Source organism: Syzygium oleosum, unplaced genomic scaffold, assembly GCF_021117445.2.
Source record: "Syzygium oleosum isolate NSW1041296 unplaced genomic scaffold, Sole_v2.1 Sole_v2.01, whole genome shotgun sequence".
NCBI classification, from domain to species: domain Eukaryota; kingdom Viridiplantae; phylum Streptophyta; class Magnoliopsida; order Myrtales; family Myrtaceae; genus Syzygium; species Syzygium oleosum.
The window spans coordinates 37,987,006-37,998,511 of NW_026607485.1; the positions used below are offsets into that span (position 1 = coordinate 37,987,006).

The 11,506-nt window shown below is 40.8% G+C and overlaps 2 protein-coding genes across 3 annotated transcripts; one reads left to right on the forward strand and one right to left on the reverse strand.

The window, feature by feature from the left end:
• The first annotated feature begins 843 nt into the window (after positions 1 to 843).
• LOC115664601 (uncharacterized) lies at positions 844 to 4,441 on the forward strand. 2 transcript variants are annotated; one of them, XR_008817265.1, is made up of 3 exons: positions 844 to 1,540; positions 3,149 to 3,489; positions 3,937 to 4,441. XR_008817265.1 is itself a non-coding variant. In XM_056314943.1 (2 exons), exons 1-2 carry the CDS (start codon positions 957 to 959, stop codon positions 3,411 to 3,413), a joined length of 849 nt encoding a protein of 282 aa, XP_056170918.1. In that variant the 5' UTR covers positions 845 to 956; the 3' UTR covers positions 3,414 to 3,736. The 2 variants fall into 2 exon arrangements, 1 of the variants encoding a protein (XP_056170918.1); XM_056314943.1 differs by lacking the exon at positions 3,937 to 4,441 and having other exon boundaries at positions 845 to 1,540; positions 3,149 to 3,736.
• Positions 4,442 to 5,741: 1,300 nt separating this feature from the next.
• LOC115664600 (U11/U12 small nuclear ribonucleoprotein 35 kDa protein) lies at positions 5,742 to 11,399 on the reverse strand. The gene is made up of 8 exons (XM_030586515.2): positions 11,206 to 11,399; positions 11,017 to 11,114; positions 10,598 to 10,649; positions 10,080 to 10,150; positions 8,770 to 8,860; positions 8,619 to 8,694; positions 7,514 to 7,592; positions 5,742 to 6,435 (listed from the first exon to the last, which is right to left on the reverse strand). Exons 1-8 carry the CDS (start codon positions 11,348 to 11,350, stop codon positions 5,875 to 5,877), a joined length of 1,173 nt encoding a protein of 390 aa, XP_030442375.1. The 5' UTR covers positions 11,351 to 11,399; the 3' UTR covers positions 5,742 to 5,874.
• Between the last annotated feature and the right edge of the window lie 107 nt (positions 11,400 to 11,506).

Genomic DNA, 11,506 nt, shown 5'->3' on the forward strand with positions numbered 1-11,506 from the left:
CGAAACGTGCAAGCACTGTCCCTAGCGTGGATAATTACGCTTCTTAGAGTACGAAACTCGGTACGATAGGCTCTAGCGGCTATCCTCCCAATCTTCTTTACTCAGCTAAATTGCATGTATAACCAAGCAAGGAAAGAAATGAGAAGAAAAGGAAAAGGGAAAGAAAAAAATTCTCTCTTAATCCAATGTGTCTTAAAAGATCGTGATTTGGAGTTTAATTTTATAGGCAAATGAAAGAGAGAGAGAGGGGGCTGCGAAACCGTTATAAATCAATTGGTAATTATTAAATTACCGTTACAAACTAATGAATGGTTTATAAAGAAATAAATTAAACGGTACAAAGCCGTTACAAGACCGTGTGACACGAGGGGCCGTTACAGAACCGTCGCAAAATTGCCAATATATCAAAGCCAGATATTTCGAAACCGTGGCTATCACGGCGGTCATAACCTCCTCCGCCATGAACGTCCTTACCGCCAAATATTTCAGCAGCTTTCACGGCGGTCGGCAATTTTCATGGCGATCATGGCTTCAATCAGGCCGACCCGTTATCTTCAAATATTTCAAAACTGCCGGAATACCCAACGGCGTATTATTATAGTTAGATTCCCACAATTACAAATTAAAAAAAAAAAAAATAATAATAAAATAAGTTTCCGAGTGAATTTGCGGTCAAAATCTCTTGGTGGTTGAAAACGGAAAAAAATAATATATATATAAAAAAAAAACCGAATCTCCGCACGGCGACAAAAAGCGGCGACGGTCAAACTTCGTCTCCTCCTTCTTCTTCTTCTTCGTCTTCAACCTCTCGTCAGCATCTGCCCCTTCTTCTTCCCTCTGCAGATTCTCTCTCTCTCTCTTCTTTCTCTCTCTCTCTCTAGAAAGGGATCGCTACCTGCCCGATCAGCAATAGCTCGCTCGCTTCCTTCGCGGGTTTCTCTCTCTACTCCCTCTCCATGGCTTCTGCCTCGAAGCACAACCACCCTTCCTCCTCCTCCTCCTCAAAGCCACCCCTCAAGAACCCTAATTTCCCCCAATCGGACCCCAGAACCCCGCCGCCCCCACGCCGTCGCCTCCACCAGCGGCGGCGGCGGCGGCGGGCCCTGGCGCCGGGGCGCGAGGACTCGGCCCTCGCCCGCGCCTCCCACCTCACGCGCCCGGAGGTGCTGCGGCGGCGGTCGCGCCGACTCAGGCAGCTCTCGCGGTGCTACCGGGACCACTACTGGGCGCTCATGGAGGAGTTCAAGGTGCAGTACCGGGATTTCTACTGGAAGTACGGGGAGAGCCCCTTCAAGGAGGAGAATCAGCGGGTGGAGGCGGACGGGTCGGAGCGGGACGGGCCGAACGGGGAAGGCATCGGGGAGAACGTCGGGAACAGTGTCGTGGGTAGGATCGAGTTCGAGGCGAGGGGCAATAATCATAGGTGCGCGTTCGTCGGGTGTAAGTTGAAGGCCATGGCTTTGACGAGCTTTTGCCATTTGCATATATTGTCCGATTCGAAGCAGAAGCTCTACAAGGCTTGCAGCTATGTCATCAAAAGGTGATTCTTTTGCCCTGCCCCTCTTTGATTAGCTTATCTTGAAAATTGTGCAGATTATTTGCTGGGTAATATACTCGCTGTTGTTACTGTCTCGCCTTTGTCCGGATCATTTAGTGCGGGTTGCGGTGACGAATAGAGCCGATAGAATTATTGTGGATACTGGCCATTTGAGGATGGATCGAAATTTGTCGAACCATGGTTATTTCTGATAAAACATCAGTGGCATTGAATAGAAAATGGAGTGTTTATATATTGTTTGTAATGGGCGTGACCCATATGGAGGAAAAGTTGCAATTCAGGTATTTACTAGATAGAAGTGTTTATGTGAGAACAGGAGAGGAAGGGAACTCTACTCGGTCAGAGTTGGGGATAGAAAAATGCTTAATTAGAGAATGCATTTGGCATGTAATTTACTTTAGAAAGCGATGCGATTATCTTCTATGTTAAAGGAGTTTAAGATTCCGATTTCTTGATGTATCTTCTAGTATGACGCTTTTAAGTTACCTCGGCCCTGTTTCTACTAGTGCTTATTCAATGGGAGAAAAGAGCCTTGCTTTCTACATGAGGTGAAAAGTTGAGTTGTTTCTTTTGGCGAGTTGGATGGATCTCAGATATTTAGTGCATGAATCCTAGTGAAGGGGACTCAGAGTACTAAAAAAGGTTTATGTGTATGTTTTGCAAACTCAATGAGTTCTTGGGGTGAGAGTCTGGGGCAGGAAGTGCCTAAACTCAGATTGATTGCTCTCGAATTTGAAGTCCAGCTTTGCACTAGGTCACTACTTAGGCATTTTCACCTGTAAATTTTATATGTGAAGTAATCATACTATCAAGATATATAATGTTATGATCTCCATCACTCCCTTAGATGCTTTTCCTTTGGGTTGAAGCTGAGTAACGAGGGTGGGCACTGTTTCTTCCTTTTTCCCCATCAGGGGTGTTGTTGGGGACAGGAAAGGATGAGAGGGGCGATTCACTCTCCTGGGAACAAAGTCCCATCAAATAATGGTGATGACCATGTCTCTGTTAGTGGAATTTCAATATAGAGATACACCGACTGGTTGGAGAATGTGATTGATCAAGTCTAGCTGATTAATTCTTGGTAATAATCTCCCAATGGACGAAAAGGAGAATTGGTTGCTTCTTTTTAAGAGGTCTTATATGGAGTTCCAGTTCCCTGCTCTGAAGTTGTGGCTTAAGAGAAATATTCATATCAAGGGTTACATATATATTACATCCTTTCCCATGTTGTATCGCTTTTACTTCTTGGTGTCTATGCTTTTTTTTTCTTTGGGGCTTAGCACCAGAAATTGTCCTGTTTGATGTGTTTCAGGGTAAGATCATGTCTACTAGTAGAAACTAGAACCCTGAAGCAACTGATTTTGTCATGAATTATTTAATAATTGTTCTTTAAGATCAGGTTTCTAGTTTCTACTAGAAACCTGAAACGACTTAAGCATTCATGAATTATTTAATTAATTTTCTACAGTGATTAAATCATGTCTTTTAGATTGCAAAACTTTTGTTAGATGTGTGATTTATCTTCTGTGTATTTGAGCACGATTCCCTTTCGTGCTATCTGTGACCGACTGATTATCCATTTATTTATAGTGCTCAGGCGGGACCAATAACATGTGGGAAGCCAATACTGAGATCCACCGTTCCTTCTCTTTGTACCATCCACTTCCAGAAAGCTCAAAAGCACGTCACCCGGGCTTTGAAGAAGGCAGGACTTAATGTTACTTCATCTAGTAAACTTGCTCCAAAATTCCATGTCATAGTGGCAGAATATGTGCGGCAAATTCAAGCCAAAAGAAGGGCTGCACAGAGGGCCAATACTAGTGAAGTTGTGGTTAAGGAAGAGACCATGAGCTGAGTCTCTATTGCCAGTGACTGCAAATCAGAAATTGTTGCATGAGTGCATGAGTTTGTAGGCACAAGACAAACCTGAGGTAGGATGGTGCAAAATAGATATTTCGACACTGTACAGACTTGCGAGTTATTTAGGTCATTACTTGTGCCTTCATACTCATTAGACTGGTTCTGTTGTGCATGTTGTGTTAGCAATTTTTTTTATTTCCGAACTTGGTTGCTGGAATAGGAAATGCAGCCGTCCTGTGTATCCAAATTTGCTTTTCACAGCTGGAACAATGAGTACAAAGAGAGCATGTGTTGAAGGAGAATACACCTTTTCCTGTTTCTTCTCGTGTACTTGCTCTTAATTGTTAGATTGTAGCTATCTCATCATCCACCGTAGTCACTCTTGCGTGTGACATTTGAGACCTGGACCACACTCAAAAAGAGATTGCCTGATTACTACCTGATCTCTGCCTCTTTTTCAAAGAGATCCATCTGTTCTGATCAAAATTATTTGCATCTTTTTTGTGCCCCCGATCCAGGTGGTTTGTGGGAACTGAAACAGATGGAAGTTGTACATGTTGCAGTCTTGAGGCACTTTCCTCAGTGCAAGAGCTTGTTGAGAGATGTTGTCTTCTCGGCTAGTCCATATGTATTTTCTTTGCAAGTGTCCCATGCGATCGTGTCTTTATATTAAATGTCCAACGATGTTTAGTTGCAAATTTTAGTCGGGCCTTCTTACTTCAATGTACGCTGTACAGCCACAGAATATGTGAACACCCTACTCTCTTTGGGCGTGGCCGAGCGCTGTGTTTTTGACTTTCTTGTAGACATTCTTGCTACACATGTATGCTCTCCCCTGATATGTTTTGGTCCTTGTCACCTTTGTTGTCATATATAACAGTATGAGATGGACGCGTCGGTTCACTTTCGGATAAATCAGCTTCTCGACATTTGTAGAAGATGGGATGAACTCATGTCACGAGACGTGGTGACGCTAATTTGTAAAGTTAATCAGGTATAGAGTATGACGCCTAATAGGTCAAAAATGATAATGGGGTTCCGTTTCCTCCCTCGAGATGAATAGATGAACTATAAGACGATTTTTTCGGCAGAGAAATTTAGATAATTGGGTCTTAAACGGACCGCTGCGTGGCAGTGAAGCAGCTTCTTGAGAAGGATATCATGGTAGGAATTAAAAAAGACAATAGCACTAGAGTGAATAAATGATAAAAAAGGTGCATTAGTCTGCGCTTATAAGGTAACAATCCAATTTTCCTTGCCAATTTGGAGCACAACGCGTCATCTATCCAATTAAAAAGTTACTTTCAATGAGAATTTTGCATCCGAAAGTAATGCAGATGGACTACCTTCAAAAGGAATTATATGTTCCGGATAGTGAAGTCTCACTCGGTATGCCTTTCGGATCCCCACCTCTGGTTAAACTTTACATGACGACAATATCGATTGTAATCAATAACTGAGTGCCAAAACACCTCTGGTTCCTCGTCACCGGCAAACCGTCCTCTGCAAAAGTTTCCGCTGCGCACTCTCTTTAGGCAAAAGTGTCAAAAAAGTCCTAAACCTTTTACATTTATGCTAATTTAATCCTAAACCTTTTTTTGGTGCCAATTTAGCCCTAAACTTTTTGTATTTGTGCCAATTTAGTCCTAAACCTTTTGCATTTGTGCCAATTGAGTCCTAAACCTTTTTTTGGTGCCACTTGAGTCCTAAACCTTTTGTATTGATGCCAATTCAGTCCTAAACCTTTTGCATTTGTGCCAATTTAGTCCTAAACCTTTTGCATTTGTGCCAATTGAGTCCTAAACCTTTTTTTGGTGCCACTTGAGTCCTAAACCTTTTGCATTTGTGCCAATTCAGTCCTAAACCTTTTGCATTTGTACCAATTCAGTCCTAAACCTTTTTGAGCTAAATTAATCGGAAAGACTGAATTGACACAAATGCAAAAGGTTTAGGACTGAATTGGCACCAATTCAAAAGGTTTAGAATTGAATTGACACCAAAAAAAGGTTTAGGACTCAATTGGCACCAATGCAAAAAGTTTAGAACTGAATTGGCGCAAAAAAAAAATTTAGGACTCAATTGGCACAAATGCAAAAAGTTTAGGACTAAATTAGCACCAAAAAAAGATTTAGAACTAAATTGGCACCAATACAAAAGGTTTATGACTTTTTTGACACTTTTCCCCTCTCTTTATGGCTTCGATGTAGAAATGTCGAGGAAACCTCTGCATGAGATATCCAATTACTTAAAATCTCTATGCACATCATTCTCCATGAGATATCCAGTTACTTAAAATCTCTATGCACATCATTCTCCTCCCATGAACTTAAAAAGCAAATCAAACTTCATTATGAACAGATTAATGATGGTGAATTACATTCTGTAAAAGGCAAGCAAAAAGCAATCCCTATGTGCATCTTTCTCTGGAATCAAACCAAATGCAAACCTCCCAAAAATCAATAATTGGATGCATATTCCCGACTGATAGATCTTTTCCCCTCACGCTGATGGGATCTCTCACGATGTTTGTCATGCTTATAAGAGCGCTCTCTCTCATCTCGAGACCTGCTTTTGTGATGGCGCTCCTCCCTATCAGAGAAGTCTCTTTCTTTATGATCCTCTCTCTCCGATGAACTTCTTTTGCTCCTTTTCTTGACACGTTCGTCATCATCGATGGAGCTCCGTTTGTGAGAGCGATCTTCCCCATCCAAAGAGCTTCTGACAGCTTCTTCCTTCTCCACAGAGCTTCTGTAATGATACTTCTCTTCCAATTCCATCGAGCTCTTCCTATTGGAAAACTCCTTATCCTTATGGCGCCTCCTATCATGGCGATGTTCTTCCTCAGAACCTCTATAGTAAGAGTGATCTAATACATCCTCAGGGCTCCTCCCATGCATGCGATCTTCCCTCTCCTTGGAGTTTTTTTTGTGAGTATGCGCTTCTCTGTTCCTAGAGCTTCTGTGAGATCCTTCTTCCTTATCTAACAAACCCTGTCCTCTTCTAGGGGGTGATGGAACCTGAAAAAGACGTGAGATCATTCTGATATACAAGCTTCATAATAAATGTCACGAATCGTGAAAAACTCAAAAGGGCTACTGCTCAGATACTTTTCTGGCAACTTTTTTAAAGGAGAACGAACTCGACATAAGGAAGTGCAGGTTGTCATAAATTTATCACAGAAAAGTCAAAAGGGGAAAAAAAGGTCAAGCCCGTTCACCAAAAGTGCATAAATTTTGTCTCTAAGGCCAGTCACTCCACGGGACTTACCAAACCCAAATCCGTCCATTAAGGTGCAATGAAGTATGGAAAGCTAATAATAGCCTCCTCCCCCTAATGGAGTTGGAGACATAATGCCTACTGAGGGACAAAATGCAAAATATAGCATGGAAACCTATACCAAGAAAAAGTATCACTAGTTCCATTTCTGATAGTACATTCAAGTAAAATATTTCATTAAAATCTTAATATAGAAGAACGTAAGTTAAGAGTTTCCACGACTTTATCCCAAATAAATCACTTCAAAACTGGAAAATTCCTGCTAGGTAACCTCCCACCAAATTTACAGCAAACTCAGAAATGCCACTTAACCTTCATGCTCATCCATGCCCACAAATTAAGTCCTCAGGGGTGATGGTTTGCACCAATGCCAAAAAAAGAAGAGTATCTTAGGAGGGGAGTGGAACAAGTATCCAGACAGATCTATAGAGAGGCTGATTCCAAGCTTGCTTATGCAAAAAAGTGGTCAAAAGAAATTTTCAACAGTGGAAATAGTATTTTCATGTGTAAAAAGGCGAGCACCTTTTTTATGGAAAATCTGTTCTGGTGCAACAAGAATAGAAAACATTTGAGCAGTGGATATTGAATAGGAATGGATGAGGAAGCGAGCTCAACTAGTAAACGTTAGTACCTCCATCAACGCCATTATTCATTTAGGTCTTAGTTTTGAATCATGGTCAAACTTAACCTCAGAAATATCACGACATTCAGGTATAGAAGTTTAATCATATAAATGAAATTTCCTAACCATCTCAAGAAGGCTAAAACATGCATTTTGATGGAGCTATATGCAGAATTTAGATACAACAGAGACAATACCTCAGAACGTGACATGTATCGTCCCTCTGGGGGAGGTGGGATGCCCAGCCTCTTCAAGTCATCCAATGGGATTGGGCGACTGATCGTATAACGAGAAATAGAGAAAGAGTTAGTATCATCAAATGTGACCCAGCTTCATCTTTGCAACAGAATATTCCGATTTTTTAAGTGTCCAAAAGGATCACACCTATTCCTTCAACTTTCGGTTAGTGAAATTAATTCACCCATGCCGCTTCTCCATTACCTAAGACCCTAAACTTTACCCAACGCGTTTGAACAAACTATTCTAGCATGCTAGAAGATCCAATATAACTCGTTCTGGCCACAAATATCCTAAACCCAAAGAAAATTCAGACTGAACTATTAAATTAAATATGCATTCTTTTTTTCCATGATCTATAAATATATGAAAACAAAGAAATTCATGATCGGTTTACTCAGGCCAAGCAAAGTTCTCCATCATAGATTATAACAAGATACAGGATAATATAGACTGGCCCATATTAAATACTCTTGTGTGGCTAACGTATAGACTTATTTTTGCTATGCTAATTTTCTTTCATGAAACAAGTATAAATCAGCAACAGTTATCCCTGTAACCACTTTAAAACAATGGTAGAGGTTAGAACTTTTTCTTGCATATTTGTCTCCTCCCAGATGAAGACTAATAATCACATCCAATATTGATGACAAGTTGATAATCGTTATTCAAGCTGGACAATGAAGACTTTTGACCGGAAGGAGCTAGAAAAAATAAGATATGACTATGACTCTCAACAGCAAAATTCTTATTCTTGAGTTAACCCCAGAAAAGGAAAAAAATAAAACTTCATTAACTCGATCCTTATTTCCCAGTGTGCATTTTCCTCAAGGGACCTTCATAACCATAGACCAAATAAGATGTGACCAATGTGCTGAATGAGATGGAACATATTATATCCCACAAACAATGACTACGGTTCCTTGAGTCAATGCAAATGATATCTAAGAAAAGAATGTACAGATAGATCTCATATCATACATGTAAAAGCAAAACAAAAGCATAATAAACTAATCGAAATTCAAGCGAACAGCATAAACCCATATAAGAATGAAAAATACTTACAGAGGAGCTCGAAATGGTCTTTCTCGTCCTCCAAACCGAAGCTGTCCTGACTCTTTCTTACCGCCAAGGCCTCCTCCTGGCAGGAATTACTAGAATCAACATAATTTATATTGGCAGCAAGGAAAGAAAAGAAAGAGGTTGCTGGACTAACCTAACCTCCTTGGGATCCATCCTGGCATTAATTGCTGTCTATTATAGTCAACTATAATCTCAGAATCATCAATAAAAGAATGGTGAGCGTCCTGCAAAATGTAATGTCAAGTTTCATAGAGAGATAATTATTAAGCTATGGATTGCAATCTAGGTTAGTTACTGACTAGCTTCAAAGCAGCTTTTTCGGTGTTTTTCCTGTTCTTTTACAGAAGAAGAGATATGTTAATGCTTTGCTTGCATTTTCCTGTTTTAAGGGAAAAAACCCAGTTATGTATAAGCGCTTTAAAAAATAAGCTAGTCTCAGTCAAATAGATATGCTATCTTGACACTTATATACAGAATCTAACTATACCACACCATTTCCGCTTCTAAGCACCTTTTCAATGAAAGTTGACCTAAAAGTCAAAAAGTTAAACTAAAAGCGGGGTCTACAAGACAAGCTCCAAATTACCTCGTTCAACCCAAGTAATCTCTTATTCTGAATGCTTTCGTTTGCTATCTTCGTGCAGAAAAATTCACACTATTTTAGGATTCTGGGTTGACCTAAACGGGCACAAAAATCATGCTTTACACTCCTTCCACGCTCTAAAGATTTCGGCTTTCTCACAACGACTCGACAGAAGTCTGTTTATGTTACTCAGACTCTGCTAAGTGTGCCAGATATGAGCAAGTATCCTAGTGCCTGACTAATCTATGCATCAAGACGAGGGAAAATTATGAAATAACACGCATTGGGATGCAATATATTTGTGAAAATGTGTGATTTTCTAGTAGTTTTTCATTTTTTTTAGGTTACACATTTCTTTAATAGTTTCTCACTATAGATATTGAGGTATTTTTTTTTAACAAAACATGGCATAAGTGTCCCACACCCAACATACCCACTTTGTTCTCTAAACAGATAGTTATCTTAATTTTGCATGTCCTTTTATCCCCTTTTTGAATCAAAATGCACTCATAGTTTTAGATCTCGAGGTCGACTTACACAATGTATCTAGCTATTAGATATGATCAGAAAGGCATCTAAAAAGCTCTTAAGAAGCTGCACGGCGAAACGTCAACGATGAATTAACAATAAAAGCCTCATCAGCAGCATGTCATAGACTATCTCAAAGACACAAGGGCTAATTCAGAAGACTCAACATTAGGCTTTTATCAAGCATCGAGCACAATGACAATCATAAGTCTAGGTACATCTCAAAGGATGAGGAACTTCTGGCATCTTTCCTAAAACTACTATTTAATGCAAGAAAGATTAATGAGGGAAGGTATCAGAAAGAAGTATTGTCAAGAACAATGTAAAAGTACCTTATATGCCCGTCTCATTTCTCTTTCAGTTTCATATTCGACAAAAGCATAACCTCTTGAGGCACCAGTCACTGCAAACAGGTACTGACAGAGTAAGAAATTTGCAATGCCAACACCTTGAATTGAAAAGGAGGTAGAAATAACTATGTCATCCAAAACGCAATCGAGACATATGCACAGGATGAAGAATATAATAAAGCAGTGACCCTTACTAGCTTCAAACTAGCTATCGCGAAGGTAAAAAGGTTATATACACTACTGCCACTGAAATATCTCCATAAAAACTAGGGGATCAAAACATTAAGCATGTAACAAGGTGCTTCGAGATTGAGCATTGCGGCTCTGTTAATCCAATGAATAATGCGCAAGTCACCAAGCTTTCTTTCATTTCAAGTAAAGTCGACACAGCAAAAGCAATAATAAAAGCAAAGTCGGGCATTATCAACCCAAAGCACTTATACACGGTCTCTCCACAAACTGAAAATCATAGAAATTACAAGAGGTTATAAGATGGTTACCAATGTGCCTAACCAAGCGCAGGTTTTTCACGCGACCATACTTGCTCATAGCCTGCACGAGGGAACTCATATCGTCAGTCAACAAAACCAAAGCAGCATTCATCAATCGAAAGATACTACGCAATCGACCGGGAGACAAACAGCAAAAAAGGGAAATTCAAGGAAAAGTGCTCAATTTAGCAGTCAGAACCGAAATACACAGGACTTTTTCACACCACAACTGCAGCACGCATTCCCATACCTTTTCTCGAAATTTAAAACAAAGTTTCAGCTCCTAACACTTTCCTCACAGACGCCAAGTTCTATCATTTATTCATGTCACAAGTACTTCCGAAGCAGGCAATCATTGTCACCTCAAACGGAGCTCAACAGCTGAAACAGCCGAAAGAATCAAGACAAAGACAAAGACAAGACCAGACCTTGCGGAGAGTGTCCTCGGAGGTGAAGTGGGAGAGACGCCCGACGAAGAGGGTGCAGTAAGGGTCACCCACGGCTTTGGGATCGCCAAACGGGTCATCTGGGTGTCCGGAAACGCAGCAAACCAGACGGGTCAGGAACCAGAAACCAAGCAAAGAAAACGGGTCATCTGGGTGGTGGTGGGAGTTTACAGAGGCCGGCGGAGGAACAGAGGTGGGCCCGGTAGACGGCGTTGTCGTGGGGGAGGACGTCGGTGCCGTCGATGCTTCCGGCCTGGATCGGGTGGTACGACGCGGCGTAGAACACCGAGTTCAGCTTGCTGCTGTTCCTGCTCATCTCTCTCCTCTCCACGAACACAGTCCCGAAGGAGGGGACGAGGCAGCAAAAATGAATATTTATGGGAAAATTATACAAACACTCGTTCAACTTTGGCATAGTTGCAATATTTTAACTTAATTGCAATATAATCCATGAACTTTTAATTTGTTTAAC